The sequence below is a fragment of the Protopterus annectens genome, chromosome 7.part0 (assembly GCF_019279795.1).
Source record: "Protopterus annectens isolate FY-2018-M chromosome 7.part0, PAN1.0, whole genome shotgun sequence".
Lineage (NCBI taxonomy): Eukaryota > Metazoa > Chordata > Ceratodontiformes > Protopteridae > Protopterus > Protopterus annectens.
Window position 1 is genome coordinate 1,182,046,490 of NC_056739.1, and position 21,127 is coordinate 1,182,067,616.

A 21,127-nucleotide genomic window follows, 5' to 3' on the forward strand; every position below is an offset into this window, starting at 1 on the left:
AAGTGCTTAATTCAGCAATATAATCACATGCACTTTCGTATGCCTTGCATCTACGCTCATGAAACTTTTTTCTATAAGCTTCAGGTGTTAACTTAAAACACTCTAATAAACATTTCTTTACTTTCCTTTGTTATAGCCTAAACAGTCAATATCAGACAATTTAGAATTAGTAAACAGCAGTTACAACTTTACCATGGAGTAATGGGGTCAGGAACCAGAGCCCTTGGTCAACATTATACTGTTTACCACTATTGATTACCACATCAACGGCAACTCTCTAAGCACACAACCTGTGGTGAGAGACCTGGGTACTCAGGTTGACAACAATCTCACATTCGACCATCATGTGGCGGAGGTGGTCAAAAAAGCCTTTTACTTGGTTCATCTTATAAGTAAAGGGTTTGCATCCAGAAAAAAGGAAGTTACTACCTCTCTGTACTCCTCCCTTATTAAACCTATGATTAAGTATAATGCCCCGTTTGGTATGTACCTCTCCAAACACCTGCACCAACTAGAAAGGCCACAAAAATACCTCACAAAGAGAATCCATGGCCTCCAACACCTACCTATGTGGCCAGGCTTAAATCACTATCACTCTACTCAGTATCATACAGATTGTTCAGAGGTGATCTGTGTCTCGCCTACAAGGTAATATCGGACCCTGCCCTACTAGAGATGCTCCATATCTGTAAGTCTAACTCCTCGTGCATTACCTGCTCGATAGGCCTAAATCTAATATGCAACATCAACAAAACCTGCTGGAGAGACAGGCTTGTTTCCCAGAGGCTGCTCCATCTCTGGAATAGACTTCCCATACATGTCAAACAGAGTACCTCACTGGCCCTCTTCAAATGCAACCTTCATGAGTGGATGGGAAAAGTACAGTTTTGTACCTACCATAAATGTAGATGTTCGAGTGTATACACTGCTGCAGTCATTACACTTGGGTTATCCTGCCGTCAAGTGGTTCCCCAGTCAGCCTGAGTTCCAAAGTCTTGGACCGGCGTCGGTTGCTGTCGCCTCCTCCCTGACGTCAGTGCGACAGGGGTATATAAGATGCAGCTGATGCCATTTTCTTCAGTTTTTCTTGCCCCAGATGTCAGGTGCCCCCAAAAAGATAGGCAATTCAAATTGCTAATAAAACATACATAAGAAAAGCAATCAACAACTTTCAGTTACCAGCAAATACTCCCCATAGGTAGTAAAGGGTAGAAGACATAGGCACTTACCAGCAAGTAAGAGGGGAAGGAGGGAGGGTAACCTGGACTGCAGCAGTGTATACACTCGAACATCTACATTTATGGTAGGTACAAAACTGTACTATGTTCGTGTTACACTGCTGCAGACATTACACTTGGGTAGAATCCCAAAGATGAGGTAGGGTGGCTGGTTCTATAAGGCATTAGGGGTGGCTATAAGGCCCTGCAGCACTGCGGTGGCAAAGCCAGCTCTGGATTTAGAGTATAGAGGCAGATGGTAATGCTTGGTGAAAGTATGTACGGAACTCCAAGTTGCTGCTTCCAAAATGTCCTTGGTAGGTACTCCTCTGAGGTAGGCAGTTGAAGTGGCTGTTGCCCTGGTGGAGTGAGATCTAATGCTGTTAGGTACAGGTTTCTCATGGTGTGTATAGTAGAAACATATACAGTGTCCTATCCATTTTGAAATAGTCCATTTTGAAATGGCTTTTCCCTGTGCTCCTTCAGCATATGCTACCAATAATTACTCAGTTTTTCTGAAAGCTTTGGTTTTGTCCAAGTAAAAGCGTAACTGCCTGTATATGTCCAAAGAATGCAGTAGTCTCTCCCCTTTATTCTGTGGATTTGGATAAAAAGTTGGCAAGTGAATAGTTTGGTTTAGAGCCACACTTGATACCACCTTTGGCATAAAAGTAGGGTTAGTTCTTAAAGACACCCTGTCTTGGTGGAAAATGATGAAAGGTTCCACCGCCATTAGTGCCTGTAATTCTGAAACTCTTCATGCTGATGTTATTGCCAGGAGCAGAGCAGTTTTCCAATAGATATATTTTAAATCTGCTGTGTTAGCTGGCTCAAAAGGAGGTAAAGTTAACTTTTCCAACACGAAGTTGAGGTCCCAAGTTGGAGTAGGTGCTCTACGAGGTGGTCTTATGTTTTTAGCCCCACTGAGGTACTGTTTTAGCAAGGGATTAGAGAAAATTGGTGGATCTGTGTTGTAATGAGCAGAGATGACAGAGGCGTGGATCTTGATGCATGAAAAGGACAGGCCTTTGTCCAGCATCTCAGTTAAATATTGTAGTATCTGAGGAATATTTGGGACAAGAGGGTCAAGGCTGTGAGCCTGGTTCCAGGCACAGAATCTCTTCCATTTATCCGAATAGGCTTTCCTGGTACTAGGCCTTCTGGTCACCAGAATGACATCCGTAACAGCTTTGGAGAGAGGCATTGCTTGCTTGACTAAGGAATCTTCCATGCAGCCAGGTTTAAAGTCTTTAGCTGGCTGTGAAGTATCTGATTGTTGTGCTGAGTCAGGATATGTGAGATTTGAGGCAAAATCCAGGGCGGTCCTTGTGCTAAGTTCTTTAAGATTGGGTACCAGTGCTGGCGTGGCCAGTCTGGGGCAATCAGGATCATCTTTGGCTCTTCTTGCCTGGCTTTTACGAGTACCTTTGGAAGGAGAGTTAGTGGTGGGAAAGCATATACTTGTAGGTTTTTCCAGCTGAATGAGAGGGCATCCACTTTCCATGCTTGTGGATGGTAAGTCCTTGTGCAGAATTTCTGTAGCTGGCTGTTCATTGGGGATGCAAACAGATCTATGTCCGGGCTCCACCATTTTTGTGTTATCATTCTGAATATTTGTGGATTCAATTCCCATTCATGGGGATCCATGATGTTTCTGCTTAAGTCGTCTGCCAGTGTGTTTTTCTCTCCCAGAAGAATTGTGCTTGTAGATGAACTTGATAGGTTAGAGCTGTGTTCCACAAGGTCATGGCTTGTCTGCAGAGGGGATAAGAGTGAGTGCCCCCTTGCTTGTTTATGTACCACATAACTGTTAGTTAGTAGTAGTTGTCCTGGATGCAAAAGGTCCTTGAAAGCTATACGGGCATTTTGTACAGCTAGCATCTCTTTTTGATTGATATGAAGATGCCTTTGTTCTGCGGGCCACTTGCCCTGAATACATTTTCCTGCCATGTGTGCTCCCCAGGCGTAATCCGATGCATCTGTTGTCAGTGTTTGCCTGGCTGTGGGTTGAGTGAAAGGCTGTCCCTTGTTGAGGTGACAAGCTTGAGCCCACCATCGAAACTCCTGTTAAAGGCAAGGAATTAGTGGTATAACTGTTTCCAAACTTTGACAGTGTTGAGACCAGACACTCTTTAGGTACCATTGTAGTTTCCTCATATGCAGTCTGGCATATGGAATTAGTAGTATGCAAGATGCCATGTAACCCAAGGCCTGCAGAATTTTTCTTGCAGGGAGGTGGGTTTTTGTTGCCATCAATTGAAAATATCGAGTCAGTTGTCCTTGCTTGTCTGGCGTGAGATAAGCTATCTGGGCCGTTGTATTCAAGCTGGCACCCAGGAATATTATCTCTTGTGAGGGCACTAGTTTTTATTTCTTTTTGTTTACTGTGTACCCTAGGCAATTTAATAACTTTTTTACAAACACCAGATGCTTTAGAAGAATGTCCTTGCTCTCTGCTTGAATCAGGCAGTCATCCAGGTACGGATAAATATGAATTCCTTTCTGTCTGCAAAATGCAATTACCGGTGCCAGGCACTTTGTGAAGACCCTGGGCGCAGTAGATAAGCCAAAGGGCAGTGCAGAGAATTGGTAGTGCATTGAACCAGTTATGAATCTGAGGTATCTTCTGCAGTTTTGTCTGATAGGGACATGCAGGTATGCCTCCTTGAGGTCCAAGGTTACGAGCCAAGCTTTCTTGCCCAGCATGGGAAGAAGCTGCTGTAGTGTCAACATTTTGAATTTCGGAACATCCAGGTAAGTGTTTAGAGAAGAAAGATCCAGAATGGGCCTCCAGGCTTTGTCCTTTCTGGGAACCAGAAAGAATCTTGAGTAAAATCCTTGTCCTTGCTCCTGTGGTGGTACCTTTTGAATAGCTCTCATGTCCATGAGTGCTGTCATTTGTTTTTGAGCCTCTGCCCATTGATTTGGTGGCAGATTTGGCATTCCTTTTAACCTTGGTAGAGTGTGAAAGTGGAACCTGTAACCTTGAGATACAATGTTGAGAACCCATTTGTCTTTGGTGATCATATGCCAATTGTGATAGAAAAGTGCCAGTTTTCCTCCCAAGGGGACTGCCAAGAGAGAACTGTTTGGCAGCTGTAGTGGGAAGTCATTGGGGCTGTTTTTTATATGGTTGGGGCCTGTCTTCCCCTTCTTTCTGGCCTGACGCACCCCATTGTCGAGGCCTGTAAGGACCTTGTGGTTGACCTCTACCTCTTGGACGTCTGTATTTGCCCCTTTGAGGTCTGTCTGTAACTGGAAAGGACCAATTCTTTGTTGGCCAGTTTCTGCTAAATCAAGGAGGCTGAACCTGTAAGAAATCCTTCACCATTTGCATAGATTTTGCCTTATCCTCCATTTTCTTTAATACCTCTTCTGCCTTAACTCCAAATAACACATCCTGCTGCAAAGGTACATCCAATAGTTTTGCTTTAACATGACCTGGTAATGTATATGTTGTTTTAACCAAGCATGTCTTCTAATGATAGAACCTGTAACTGCTGCTCTACAGGAGGCCTCTAAAGAATCAAAACCACATTGCAAAGTATGTTTTCCCACTTGTTCAGCTGCATGCAATAAATCCTGCATTTCCTTAAAATTAGGAGGATCTGAGTCTGGAAGCATTTTTTGTTTCAACTGAGACATCAAAAATTGCTGATATTTTAGCATGTGAAACTGGCAATTTAAGGCCCTCATTGCTAAAGTTGCAGATGTATATACTTTCTTCCCCCATCTGTCTAATGCTCTGGAATCTCTGTCAGAGGGGACTGGATTCTTTGCTGATGAGGCCTTGACCCCTTTGGGTCCCTGAGAAATAGTTTCAGGGTCAGCAACAGGGCTTTTATAAAGAAATTTGTGAGCGTCAGGGACTCTGTAGTATCTGTCAGGCTTAACTGGGGCTGGAGGTAAAGAATCAGGATTTAAGCTGGACTCAGAATACACATCATCCACAATATCTAACACTGGCGGAATAGCAAGGGGTCTGTGTTGAGGTAATAAAAGGAAGTCTCGGAGCCTTTTCTTGGATTCTGAGTAATCCTGGCCTTCCCAATGGAAATGCTCCCTCATGGTATGTAAGGTTTCCTCAAAGTAGTCCTCAGGCGGAGAGGCTGATGGAATTGATTCCTCAGCATCAGAATCCTCATAAGGGGGTAAAGAGTATCCTAGGTCTGAGAATTAATCTGAAGAGATGGATACCTGGTCGGATGAGTCATAGTCTGCATCCTGTCTAGACCTTTTATCAGAAGGGGGATGGGACCCCCTGATCAGAGTGATTAGGTCTTCGGCCATTTTGAGCATTTGTTTCTTAGGCATGGAGGCCTGTCCTGGAGAATGCTGTATTTGTTTCTTTGTTTTTAAAGGATGTTTAGACTTAGCAGAAGATTTAATGCTTAACTGAGTAGGTCTGAAAACGCCCTCTGAAGCTACGGGTTGTTCAGCTACTCCGGATCACTCTGAAGGGTTAGTTTCGGTAGGCTGAAAATCTTGTGCATCCGAAGGCCCAGCCATCTCCACGTGGGAGTCTGAGGCGGCCTGTGGTTCTAAAGAAGCGGTCGTCAGGGGCTGCGAAGGCGCCTCGCTGAAAACCGGAGAACTGTCGACTGGTCTAGAAGAGGCTTAGTCAGTTTTGGGCCTTGGATGCCTATCCTTGTCTTTGCACTTTTTATGTATTCTGGTCGTCGGAAGTTCCGACGGCGTGGTGTAATTGAATTTTCTGCCAAAATAATGTCTGGCAAAATCAAAACGACGTTTAATAGTGCACTTGTTAAACCTAGCACAAAACCGACAACCAGTGACGTCGTGGTCTGGGCCTAGGGATGGGATACAATAAGAATGGAAATTCTTATGAGGTATTTACTTCCCACAAGAAATACAGTTATTAACTTTTACTGACATCGGTCTGAGGCAAGAAAAAATTTCCTCAACGGGGTACTTAGCTTTGTTGAAGACTTCAGTTCTGGATTCGGAATGAAAATCTCAGAAGTCGGCCGACCGATACTTGCGAACTGCTTTTGCTTCGGGCGCCGCGTGGCAAGAAAGACTGAAGAAAACGGCGTCGGCTGCATCTTATATACCCCTGTCGCACTGACGTCAAGGAGGAGGCGACAGCAACTGACGCCAGACCAAGACTTTGGAACTCAGGCCGACTGGGGAACCGCCTGACGGCAGGATAACCCAAGTGTAATGACTGCAGCAGTGTAACACGATGAACATCCATAAATTTGTCCCAGGGGTTCCATCTTTGTCCCACACTGACAGGTGCGACAGGTACTGACTGAGGTTTTTTGTTTCGGGGATAAACTCTTGGCTAGGCTTGTAAGTGCCCCAGAGCCATTAGCCTAGTAACCTCCTATGATCCCATGATCCTACATACCCATTCAAACATATAAATAAAACTATCAAAGTTATCACCCTCTGTAAGTTGTGGAAGAAATTTACCAACCTTTATTGCTTATGGGGTTCCGCATTACCTCCATGACCCTGGTGAAGAGTCAGCATCTCCCTCTCGTGTTGCATCTGCCTCTCATTTTCTTCAGCCTCTGAACGCTGCAGTCTCTCTTCTGATTCTAATTCCATTTGTTTCTCCTGCCGCAGTCTCTCTGCTGATTCTAATTCCAAGCATTTGGTCTTCAGTTCAAGTCTCTAACTCCAGATGGATTTTTAATTCCTCTGAGGAAAAGTTGAACTGTCCATTTTCTGACAGCTGTACATCCCTAAGACCAGTCTGGATGTTCTCCTGGTTGCTGGTCTGTGATGCAGCTGTGATTAAAGCTGCAAGCATTTCCCCTTTAGTTAGGTTAGCATGCACCAGTCCTCTGGCTTGGCAGATCTCAGCCAACTGTTTCCTTGTCAGTTTGCCATAATCCTCTGCAGACATCCTTGCCTGCTTTTCCTGTCTAAATAAGCTAGCAAAAGTAAACAAATAAAACTATTGTGATATGAAACACTGAATGTTCTCCATGTGGCTACTTGAGAGTACAAACACCTTCTTTAGTGACAACTGCTTACAGGCTACAGAAGTTCAATCCAACCCACTGTTCACCAACATGTGATGTGGTGATTCCACCACTGCCAAAGAATATGGGACACCCCACCTCCTCTGGGCCAGTAATCAAAGAGCCTCAGTTCTCACCAATGGCACCACTGGGGTACATTCACTGTGAGGATAACAGGTACACACACACAGTATGTCCAGATGCAGCTCTTTGCATCAAGCACAATTTCCCTTAAAAGCACAACAGGGAACACAGTCAGTCTGGGGGCTGGTTCCTCTCTCTTTCTCCAGATCCCCAATACGACTCCCCACTGGCACAGCTTAGCCAGGATTCCAAGCCAAGTCCTCAAACACTCTATCTGTCCAACCAGTGCTTCGTGTCCCTGACCAAGTAGCTGACACACACACTCTTTGAGATTTGATTTACACACACACACACACACACACACACACACACACACACACACACACACACACACACACACACACACACCTCCGGGAAAGGCAGGCACAGGTTTACTAGCTATGCCCTGAATATCCACAGCCAAATGGTCTAGCTGAACATGCAGTGCAGAGTGCAAAGCAATTACTTGAAAGGTCAAAGCATGACAATATCGATGTCTTCTTAAATCTGCTTAATCTCAGAAACATACCCTGTGACGATATTCTTGGCTCATCTCCTCAAAGACTTCTTTCCAGGCAAATCAGAACTAAGCTACCTATTAGTTCCAGTTTATTGAGGCCTAAGATAAGAACAATAAAACCAAGGCTCAATTATTCAAAAAGCGTTCCGTCCACTTATGATAAGTCGGCAAAAGGTTTCGACCAAATTGGTCAAGTTACAGGTATATGTGCCGAGCCGAGATCCTACCTTGTAGAATCTGAGGGTGTGGAGTACAGGAGAAATTGCGGACATCATCTTCCTGTACCAGAATCATCATTGCAATATTATCCCTGCAACACAGACTTTAAACCTCAGAATGAACCAAATGTTGTTCCCATCATAGTGTGTGTTCCAAACTCTGATTCCATTCCTGACGATGTTCCAAGCACTTCTAAGATCAAACATTTCAAAGAGACAGCTCCAGTTGCTAAGTCCAATTCCCAGTTTTATGTCACACGATATGGATGAATATCTAGGCCCAGTGTGAAATATGCAGCAACTTGGACTTAACTGTGTAGATATGTACTTAGTCTGGTATAAATGCATGATAATGTCTGTGATATCTGCATGCCAGATTCATAATGTTGCATGTTTCATTTAAAGAGGGAGGATGTAGATCAGAGTGCACGTGCTGTGTGCTGTCTTTAAGAAGCAAGTCAAAGACTGAGCGTGCATGTATAAATGTCAGGCACGTGCCAGTCTTAGTGGCATTTTGAGAGTGCAGCCAGGGAGTGAGCATGTCTGATTACAGCAGTTAGTTACTTGAGTTAAGTCAGTAAACTTCTGTCGTGATGTGTTTGTATAAAATAAAGCTGCTTGAACAGAACCCACGAAGACTCTTCTATTGTGTCCAAAGTAGGAGAGCAACAACTATAAGAATCAATCAGACAGGTTAGCAAACATTGGGAAAAGAGACTGAAAAAGCAATTTACAAGTGAACAATGGGAGGACATATGAACAGCTTCCAAGCATGCAATAAAGTCCAGAAGGTTTCGGACCTATGCTTGGAAGTGTCTGCATACACATTTTTCTACCCAGAGCAGACTTCAAAGATTTTTTTCTCAGGTAGATAGCAATGCTGGAAGTGTGATGAAGAAGGGTAACTAGGAACATACGTTTTGGAAGTAAAATGAGTTTGCAGATTTTAAAGCTTTTCTACAGAGTACTCCATCAGAAATGTTGGGTAAGCAAATGATTACTTTGAGCCGAACACAGGATCTGAATTGTCTGGCTATAGTAAGGCCTTATTAAGTTTAATTCTGTTGGCTGCCAAAAAAGAAATTACTAGAAAATGGCAATAAAAGTTACAACCAACTGTATTTGAAATACTGATTATTATAAAAAAGATAAAAGAGCAAATTACATAGAAATAAATGGAAACTGTGGGAATAATACATGCAGAACAATATTTAGGAAGAAGAGACAAGAAGGAGGAGTGAGGTTCAATGGAAGGCAGGAAATCAGCAATTTATGCAATATTGGATTGATGCTAGTTTCAAAGAAGGAAAAGTTATGTGATATATAATGTATGTAAATGGAAAAAGATAATATAGTTTGTTTTCTTTTCTGTTTACATATGTTTGCCTAGGTGTTAAGTGGTCATTTAATAAAGGTGTTTAAAAACATTCTGTCACCATATCCTGCAGTGGTGGATCAGCTCTACCACACTACATGACAAGTATGACAAGGATTCTAAGTCCTGTTTAACATAGCAAAGACTTATAAATTAAATAATTTCACCACAAGTATGATAAGGAGTCTGAGTTTTTTGAGTGTTTAAAAGTGGTAGACAGTTGCTTCTTCTCATCTTCATTCAAAACTGTCAGATTTTTCAAGACATTTTGTTTTAATGAAAACACTCAAACTAAAAACTAAATACATTTTCAGAACAACACCCTTCCTCTATTAATAAGAACAAATGCCCTGAATTGACAGCTCTACCCAAATGCATTACTTAATCTAAAATTAAGGTTACCTGTGCTAAAGTGCATGCTACAGCCTGTGTTCCCACTTAACACTGACTGGTGTCTGTTCTAGTCTTACCTCTATTCCCCCTCATATGTATAAAAAAAAAAAATAACCATTTGAAATGTCAATACCAGCAACAGCAAGTTCCAAAATACAGAGACCGAATGGCTAAAAAAATGGACTTGCATATACTAAGTCCAAGATGCCATTTCTCACAATATTCCCTTTTCTCTGAGGTATGGTAATCTCGAAGTTGGTATATACAAGTCCACCCACCATCCCCCTACTCCCCGTGAAAATAAGTTTAAAGGAGAAGAGCGATTTTCAAGCTTCACTCTTCTTATGTTTTTGGACTTTTTTTTTTTTTGCTTGTCAGCATTTTGAGTGCCAACATTTCAACAAGACATCTACAACAACTGGAAAGGCCGCAAAAATACCTCACAAAGAGGATTACTGGCCTCAAACAGATGCCTTACGCAGACCGTCTCAAAAAACTCCAGCTTTACTCCGTCGCATATCGATTACTCAGAGGCGATCTCTGCCTAACATACAAAGCTATGTCAAACCCAGAGCTGTTGGACATACTCCACTTAAAGAAATCCCAATCCCTCCGAGCTACACGCTCTAGGGACCTAAACCTTGTCACCACAATAAACAGAACATGCTGGAGGGATAGATTCCTGTCCCAGAGACTTCCCATACTCTGGAACAGACTACCTATCTTTGTCAAACAGAGCTCCTCATTAACACTATTCAAGAAAAATCTTGATGATTGGATGGGTAAATAGGAAATTCACCCCGGGGATCACTTCTGTGGTTCTGCTTGACAGGGGCACAGGAAAATAATTTTCTTGGGTGGCGAAAGCCAGGGTACCTTTTTGGCTAGGCTTGTATAGGCCCTAGGACCAATAGCCTAGTATACCTACCTATGAACCTATCAATAGAGAAACAAAAAACAACTTGTATGCTCATTAGCTTTTAGACCCAAGAAAATGTGAACTGGCTATCTCTAAATAAAACTAAAATGTAAACTGCTCTATTAAATGCAGCAAAGTATTAAGGCTGCTAGGGAGGCTGCTATCTGCTATTCACTTCCCATAATTTCAAACTTCATTTTTCACTGAGCTGCTTGCTATTGTACATTTAAATTTTGCATTTCCCTCAGCAAAGAATACTCAGAACTCTCAAGATTAATTGCTTGTGCCTGTAGATAGCTCATTTCCATGTAAAAGTAGTCAGAAATAAATTTTTGTAAATGTCACTCAGAACAGAACATACAACTGCCTAGAGCTGCAGATTTCTTGACTATCACTGAATATTTGGTAATGGAAAAACAAGTGAATATCTTTGCAAATGTAAGAAACTTAAATTTTTTCATGGCATTCATTATATTTTATTTTTCAAGCCTACTTGCCTACAAAAAGTACTTGTTTTAGCTTAAGTCAAGAGCATTAATCTAGAAATTTACCCTTGTAAAAATAAGAGAAAATACCTTAATTCTACATACAACATAACATGTGCAACTTTTACACCCCATCCACAGTCCAGCAGCCCAAGATGACAGCATATCAATAGTAAACTTGTTTTTGGCCAGTCTTTCTTCTCTTGTCGCATACCATATCCTAGCAAGCTATAAGTCACCATCTATTTCACATGAAACCCATAGCTCATACTTAGACTTACTGGGGGTACTCCCCATTCAACCAAATACCATACTCAAGGAGGAAACCAATTATCCCGCTATAAACCATGAATCCTACACAACTCCAAAGTTGTAGTCACTGAGATTTCTAGACTTTGTAAACACAAACACCCTGGACCAGTATGTGCATACACCTACTAGAGATACAAACACATTGGACCTGGTACACACAAATATGGGGGAATGCTGAACTAACTCGAGTGTTGTGTCCTCTCTCCACAAAACAGTCTCCTTCAAAAAAGAATCAATTCTGTAACCCTAGCAAACCCTGTAACAGTTAGAAACTACTAGAAGGCAAACTACCCAAGTGGCAACCTGTCAACATTTCCAAGGCCCTCCAAAGCCAGACAAAACAGCAGCCAGTGCAGAATTATTCACATAATAATTTATTTACAAATTATTCATAAAAGCTCTGTAGAACTATGCCAATGAATGCACAGAGGCTGTTGTGTCTACCAGAAGAAAACCCAAAACTAACTAAAAAAAAATATACCACCCTGGTGGAATCCAAAATTACACAGATTGTGTAATAAAAAAAAGTCATAGCTAAAATTAGGAAGTGCGGCAACAAAAAGGATTAAAAAATAATCTCTTCAAACTGAATAGACAACTAAGAGGACTAATTAGGTCTAAACAAAGCAAATGTTGAGGTAAATATAGCATCCCAGGCCATGAACAACCATTAGGTCTTCTTTAGCTATGTCTGAAACCTCAAAGGCAGTACACAACACTTTGTCAAAATGTTGGTAAATGGAGTCATAGAAAATCTTTTGGCTGACAAATTCAGCTCCAACATTACCCCCTCTCATCCAGCCCCCCCCCCCCCCAGGAAATACCACCTAATATAATTCCTCCAACTATCAGTAGGGAAGGTGTCTTACAGGTGGTCTCTAAGGCCAAGAATACAATTTAATTTGGCTCCAATAATGTCCCAGGATGCCTCCTAAATAGTTTGAAACATGACCTATCAGGGCCACTGGAGTCACTATTCAACTAAATCCTATGCACAGGCTTTTTGTCATGTGAATGGAGGAATGCAACAGCCATCTCTCTGCACAAAGGCTAAAGATCAACACATCCGGGAAATACAGACATATTAGTGTGACTAGTGTCATATGCAAAGCCATGGAATGAATTATGGAAATGATTAACAATGACTTAAGAAACCTTCAGATACTGGACCCAACACGGTTTGGTTTTGTCAAAGGCAGGTCAAGCCTACTGATTCTGCTGAACTTATTTGAGAAGATCAACAAGGCAATGCATGACGGCAAAATAGTGCATACTGCCTACTTTGACCTAGCTAAGGCATTTGATACACCACTCTACTGGGGCATTGTAAACAAATTCATGGAAAATTCATGGAATTAGACATTAACCTCCATGTAACTCAATGAATAGCCTGCTGGCTCACAGACAGGACCTAGGAAGTTAGGACTAGACAGACCACCTTCACAATGAGGCTGGCATCTCGTTCTGGGAAGTCAACATGCCACTGTACTCAGCTGTCATCAGACCCGTCATTAAGTATAATGTTCTCTTTGGTTATGTACCTGACCAGGCTCATGCAACACATGAAATGCCCACAGAAGTTCCTTACAAAAAGAATACAGGGCGTAAACACAATGTCCTATGCAGAGCATCTCAAAGCCCTATCTCTATACTCTATTGCCTACAGACTGCTGAGAGGTGATTTATGCCTGGCATACAAGACATCCTCGGATCCCGCTCAGATGGACCTACTGCATACCCACAAAAACAGCACCAGAAGTACTAAATCTAAGGATACAAACTTTGCTTACAACTTAAATTGGAATGTTGAATGGGCAAGTATGTATCTCAGAGAATCCCCATTCTCTGGAATAGGCTTCCTATCCATATGAAGCAGAGCTCTTCACTAATCATATTCAAGTGCAACCTGGACTAGTGGTTAGGAAATCGGAGATTCAATCCTGGTATGATACCTAGGTCTCTGATGGATAGAGGCAGCCACTAAATCATGCCCTAACAAACATACACCTGTTAAAATAACCTCAAAGGCACAAAAACCTGTGGGATACATTTGGGTTGCATGGCTAGGCTTATTAAGGGCCCCAGTGGATGCTAGCCTAGTATACACCTATGATCCTATACTTTAAAGCCTACATTTATTACAACTAAACAAAGGTAAGTGAAACATCTTTAACACATACAACAGTCATTGAAAAGACTCCTTATCCCTGACTACACAAAACTGCTTTAGTATATACAACATGCAGTTAATACCATAAAATGATTTATACAAATACTAATACGAATAACAAATATTTTACTTAAAGTTACTTTTTTCCTTTTTAGTGTTCTTCTAAATAGTAATGATATAAAGTAGGATACATGCTTTAAAAGCCACCCACAAAAGTTTAACAAAGATAACTAAAGTCCTGCCCTTCTAAGCCACTTTTTCTTGCAAAGCCATATTTTAAAAATGCGACTGATGCTTTATATGCTCACATTTATTTACTAATTTCAGTGTTGCTGGTCTTCTTCCTGTTGATCTCCATCCCCCAACACCAGACTAAGGTTAAAGTCCAAGGTACTCTTGATTCTTCCAGTCAACTCCTGCACTTTCTTTTGTCTCTTAAGCATTTTCCTTTGGAATACTAGCAAAAGTTTCACTCTCAAAGTCTCTCCCATCAGCTTTATTATCAGAATAATGAGAAGCAGAGTCCCCTTCTGTTTGCTGGCTCACTTTTTGTTGGATAAACCTTTTTTTTTAATTTCCTACTCAGACTGTTCTACATCAAAAATGTCTTTGATCCTACAGGAAAAAATATTCTGTAGACAGCCGGATACAACAGTTTGAATTTCATACCTGCCTATCAACATTCCCTGATTGCTGGGCTAAATTTGCTTCTCTTCTGCCCTGGTGAACAGTGAAAAATTGTTTTCCACAAACATACTGCAGTTTCCCTTCTGCCCCAGTTTTGTCAGGATCAACTCTTTCTACTAGTATGATTGCACTTTTACTAACAAAGGTCTTGGCTGCTTTCTTACGGCAAGGTTTAGAGCATACACTCTATGTGCCCTTTTAATTCAAAAATCCTGCTGTGGAACACCAGTTCATCTGCTTATTTGTGCTTTCATAAAATTAATACAGTCTGTTCCTTCCAGTTGCTCTGGTACAGCAGACAATTTCAGGTTTTCTCTGCACACTCTTCTACCATGTTTTGAACAGCTCTTCTTAAGTATCACACTCAACCAACCTTTTCTTCATTTCAGCTTCTACTTTTTGCAGTTTTATCAGCCGATCTGAATAGCTCATTAAAGCTTCTTCTGCTTTGCCAGCCTTTTATTATTTGAGTTGATATACTCCTTTAATGTTTCATTCATTTTAATCACGGAGTACATTTTATTTATTTTTCCTCAAAATTAGTAGAAATCATCTCATTTAACAATGCTGAAGCTTGAACTGCTTTTTGCTGAACAGCTGCAGGATTCTTCTCAGCAAATGTTTTCTCTTCACCTTTTCTGGTTGATTTTCTTTCAGGTTTTATAATTTTTTACTTTGGTTTCATTCAGGTAGTGTACTCACTAGCCAGTAGTTGAATTTTACACAAGCTGACACTATTCCTGGCTCTTATTTCTCAGTTTCTTTTTTCACACTGGGAGAGCTGAAATTAATTTGTTGATCACTGTGCAACCGTCATGGAAGTCACGATGAAAGAATTTTGATAATAATACAATACTCAACAGGATGTGATAACAGTGCAACCACTGGCATCTCACTGTCCACTAAAACATCCTTATGGTTAAAAGGGCAAATAGGACCATGAAGACAGTGTTCCCACATGTGGTCTTACACCTCTGAGACTTCACCTAGCCTACAAGTGCTATGGTTTCCTGGGCCCATCCTGAGGCAAGAATAACTAGGGTTATGTGCAGGGTGGCAAAGCACTGCACATTCCTACTTCCCTACATTATGTACACCTTGCATTCAATCAAAGTGCATTCAGACAAAAATACGTTCACTCGTTATGTGTCTGTATATATATATATATATATATATATATATATATATATATACATACACACAAACACACACACACATGTACACATATTCACAGATATACATATATGCATATTTATATGTGAATACAACTTTACATTTTTCTGTGCATGATCAAAATATGTATATTTGTGTGTGTATACATATGTATATTTTTGTTTGTGTGTCTGTGTACAGTTGTGGAAATGATACTATTAAGAAACAGCACTCTGACATTATAAGAAAAAGAGGCTGAAATTTTATTTCCTCAAAAGAACATTTATAATTTTCTTTTTTGCAAAGATGGACACATTGCTTTAGAACTGTCAGGCTGTCAGTTTAAGAGAAAACTTCATTAGCAGTTTGAACCACTGACCCTTTTCAGCCAATTAATAGGCTGGGCTTGGGTTATCTTAAAAAAGTGTACATACACACACACACACACACACACACATATATATATATATATATATATATATATATATATATATATATATATATATATATATATATATATATATAGAGAGAGAGAGAGAGATACTTATGAGTTGCTGGACTGAATTGATCTGACAACCACTGGAACATTCAGAAGGTTTTGGTAGCGCCACAGAAGTAGAAGGATAAAGCCCTGAATACTGCCCAGAAGATACAATTTCAACTAGCGGCTTGGGTGCTTGATGACACTGGCAGGGAGGAGTGGTAGGGCCATCCTGGGAAGGACACATGGAACAAGCTGCATACACTGCCACTATCCCTTCAAGATGGTGGCAGCAATGTATTGGGCAGTGTTGGGATGGGGATAGGCTAACCAATCCACCAATGAGTGGTAGTCTTTATAGTATATGCGCAAACATGTGCATTTGCAAGGGGAGGCTTTGTGAGCCATAACAATGAGGCAGTTCACTTATCCTCATACCTAGGGGGTGAGGTATGTCCATTCAAAATACTCTCACTGCCGAGATGCCCTTGACACACAAAATACCCTCATGGCTGCCTGAATGACAGCCCCCTTCAGACACCTGTCATCTCAGAGTGGAGGAATCAAAGGGACATTATATAATTAACATTGCATAACTGACAGCAGGCATGGAGTTAAAAATAATTTAGGAAAAAAACAGGCAGGATCCTGAGGGTTCATTCTGCCTTAGGTGGTAACGTCACACCTAGGGAATGACAAGTGGATCTATCAGGCGATAATACCATGTAGAGTGCAAGATCCCAATCGAACCCATCAAAGCCAACAGCTGCAAACACTGGCATTAGAGTTCACTCTCCTCCCAAATTCATCACTGCCAGCCTTGGCCAGCTGGTCAACCCATCCAGGATGGGATAAACATCAATGAAAGTGTCATAAGAGGTGGACAGGATGGTGGAGCCACACTGCCACAGCTAATCAACCACAAACCTGCCAAGTATGGGACTGCAGTAAAAAGTTAAATCAATTATGTAATTAATGACAGTGATTTCTTATGATGTGCATTTGGACTAAAATCCAAACTGTGCCGAAGAATAAGGATTGGGCACACCCTCCAAGTCCTGCTGGAGATGCCACGATTTGTTTGTTTGGTCTACAGGTAGACATGTGTTCAGCTACAGAATTTTTAGTCATGTCAGAATGACGATATTAGAAGAAGAAATTTCAACAGTTAACCACTGTAGATGTTTTTTTTTTTTTTACAAATTAGATTCTTGCTATCTTTAAGGCATATTTATATCATAACTTACACCTGACTGAGCCCTGCTGTACAGTCATAGTCCTTCATCTGCCTGAGTGCTCAGGTCTAATTATTATTGTGCCGTCTGTCTTTAAGCTAATCTGCAGGTTCAATGATCATCTACAAACAGACTATATCTCTGCAGCAATGTCACCATTCTTTCCATTGAACTCCCCAAATAACCTACCAGCACCTACCAATCTTCATCCTGCCAAGGATACATTTGATACTTTGCTCTAGTAACATGGTAATCAATATTCTGTGCAGAACTCAGACCCTTTCGTTTACATTTGTTCTTATCTGCTATCCTCTTAGACCTCTTTTGCTTATGCTCTCCTAATTCTCTGAGTAACCACCTACCAATTAAATGAAATATGGTGCAATACAAGTATCCTTTCTTATAAATTGTGTAATGTCAGTGCCTCTTCATGTTATATACTTTAGATTCCTTTTTGGTTTGCTCTTTTGCATGTCTTTTAGATTTCTTATTGAAATACCAGGCTGATAATGCAAGATGTATGCCCTTCTGTGGTGAGGAACTAATGTTAATACTATTCTGGGGATATTAACAATGCTACAGCATACTTTCCTGTGTTTATGTATTATCATTACAACTTGTGGTGGTGTATTCTCAATGCTTTTGCCCTGATAATATGCAGACTTTTTATTTATTTTGTTTGTTAACTAGGTACACTCACTAGGCACAACTGCCTCTTCAGAGGCCACCCTGGAGCATGGTCTGGTTAAATGGCTTTCTCAAAAGCACACAGCAAGAAGTTGATTGACCCAAACCCAGGACTACAGAGCGAAGCTAGCTGTAGCTCAGAGCCTTAATCCTCTAAAATAAGATTTATAGAAAATGCCAGAATTAATGCCAAATGGTAGTCATCCAGTTATCAAAAACTAAACTGGAAATCAGAGCACAGGCAAAGAGAAAGGGTTCAGGGGAATCCTAAATGAAAGACCAGCTCTGTGGGGGGTTTAGTTGAAATCTAGAACAGAAGCTGCTGTTAAAAAAAGATAATTAGTGGGCATATAAAATACTGCACAATAACTATTGGAATCAATCACAGGAGGTTAGAAAAGATTGGGAAGGGAGACTGGATAAGCAATTCACAAGGAAATAATGGGGTGGGCATATGTATGGTTCCCAAATATCCAGCAAAGTCTAGAAGATTTAAGATCTTTGCTTGGAAGTGTTTGCATAGGTGTTTTTATAACCCAAGGAAAATCTAAAGAAAATGTTGGAGGTGTGATGGGGAAGGAAGAGGTAACTGAGAGCATATGTTTTGATATGAATTGGCAGATTTTAAAAATCCCCTACAGAGTACTTTGCTAGAAATACTGGGTCAGCAAATGGGTGTAACTAAGGAAATTATTTTTTTGAGCTGGGATGCAAGATCTGAAGTGCCTAGACATATTAAGGCCTTGTTAAATTTAATATTGGTGGCTGCCAAAAAAGCAATTACTAAAAAATGGAAATCAGAGTCTGAACCCACTGCATTTGACGTAGTGAATATTGTAAAGTAGATAAAAGAACTGAAGTGGGAGGAAATTGTGGGAACAATAAATGTATAACAATGAGCAATCTGTGTAATGCTGGATTGGATTGGTTGGTTTTCTTTTACATGAATGTATGTTTGCCTATGCCTTAAGTGATAATTCAGTACAAGTGTTAAAAAGACTAAAATGGAAAAATAAAGAATGAATGAATGACATTCCATTTAAGAGTTGTATAGAAAAAAAACAACGCTCTACTGCTGTTGATAGACTACACTTGCTGAACATTCATATTTACCTAAAATTACATCAGTGTTGGCTCTAAACATATGTGTATTCTTCTATATAGTTCTCCGAAAATCTATTTTACAATTAAGACTTAATTCCTTTGAAACTATCAGCTACACTGAACTGACCTCTGAAGAACCAAAGATGCCCACACATTTCCTTCTCATTTAAATATGACATTTTGTGGTGCTATCAAAACTTTTCATTTGTTATCTCCAAATACAAAGTCACAGTAAATGTGCTGCAACGAAAGTACTGCTGTTTTATGAGCCATTACAAAAGGTGGATAAAAGACTTGACTATTGAGCAGGGAAGAAAAAAAGACAACAGCTGGCTGCATTCAATAGCAATTACTACTCACAACTTTAGATTATATAATTCTCTACATACAGTGCAATGTATAACATGTATGTCATCTGTCCACGTACTCACCACAATGGTTCCTTCCTTGCCATGTTGTTTGTGGAATCTGAGCATCTCCTCAAAGGGAAACTCGCAGATCACATCACTGTTGAGCACAAAGAATGGCTCTAGACTATCCGTAAGCAGGTCTCTAGCTAAAGCTAGTGGTCCAGCTACAAAAACACACAAAACAGAAACAGAACACAATCAGAATGATCACACTGCTCTATAAAAACCCAAAGCAAGGCACAGACCTTGAAGTACAAAACTTCTGAGCAGCTGTTCACTTTTAAGGCAATCTTGCTACAGAGTTTGGAATGCAATTAAAAGAAGAGTACAAAACAGGGCTATGGCAGAATCTAAAGCTAATAAAAACAGTTAGTAAATTGACAATATACCTAAAGGGTCCCAAACAACACAGAAAATATATCTTGACTTTTGTGCATCTCTGCCATTAATTATTTCAGTGGGTTACAGCCTTATGGCCCAGGCCGTGATGGAATTTTCTTTCAGCTTTGGCTATTAGTGATTGGTGCTGAAGTGACACTAGCCAAGCAGCAGTGAAGGATCCTCCTTACTTAATTCCAGCCTGTGTCACAAGTTACTTCAGTCTCTGTTGCTTCAATATGGTAGGAAAGCAGATAATGAAAAAGATACCCAAAGTGTAACACATATTGAATGAAGGAAAGCTAAAATGTTACATCTACAGACAAACAGTTTTAGAGACTGTGTAAAGACAGATTTTCAAGACTGTGGGATGTGATTCTCCAAGCGTTTTATATGGCTAACCAGAATCCTTCCTTGAAAAGGACACATTGCATTCAACACTTAGTTAATTAAGTGGTTATGTTCACATGAGCTACAGGGAAAGCTCAGGGAGAAAAACAATAAGTTACAACAGATAAATATAAGTCACAGCCAGTTCATCCCAACAGAATATGTATAGTAGATGCAATTACTGTAGAATTCAACTCATGAAATATGCAGTTTTAAAATGGATATAGAATGCAGACATTGTGAAATAATGGTAATAATAATAATTATTACTGGTTCAGCAGTTAGCACTGTTGCATCACAGTGCTTTCTTCTCTACAGGTTCTCAACTGGGGTGCCTTCTGGATGGGGTCGGCATGCCCTCCCTGTGTCCTTGTTGGTTTTCTGGATGCTGTAGTTTCCTTCCACAACTCAGACATGCTACAGGTAAAGAGGCTTTCTGCTAAATGTCTTGTAGGTGCGTGTGCTGTGTAGGACTGTGTGTATGTGTGCTGAGATAGCTATTGGGTCCCCCTGTAACCCTGAACTTGATTAGGCAAGTAACCACAGAACTAGTACTATATAATGTATAGTGTATACAAATGAGGGGTACAAAAAGACATGAAGTATCAAGGTCTGAAGAAGCAAGCAGTATATGCTGAATAGAGAAAAAAGTTATACTTCGACCAGGAAGGAACAACAAGGTCCAATAAAAGCGTATGTACTTTGCTTTTACAAACACAAGGCTTAGCAGACAAAATATAAGAGATGACAAAAAGACAGTCAGCAAACAATATTATTTGGGTCTAGATCTACAACTGTAGAATTATTATGTGAATATCATTAGTTTGACAAAACAATTTTTTTTCAACTTTTCCTCCCATTCACAATGTAACATA

At 40.5% G+C, this 21,127-nt stretch overlaps 1 protein-coding gene across 2 annotated transcripts in view; it reads right to left on the reverse strand.

Annotated features, from left to right (window-relative positions):
* GMPPB (GDP-mannose pyrophosphorylase B) overlaps nt 1-21,127 on the reverse strand; it is an 824,737-nt gene that overhangs the window by 483,326 nt on the left and 320,284 nt on the right. For both annotated transcript variants that reach the window (XM_044077786.1, XM_044077785.1), the window contains exon 5: nt 19,506-19,648. In XM_044077786.1, the coding sequence (XP_043933721.1) occupies nt 19,506-19,648 (143 nt within the window). The remainder of the gene's footprint in view (nt 1-19,505; nt 19,649-21,127) is intronic.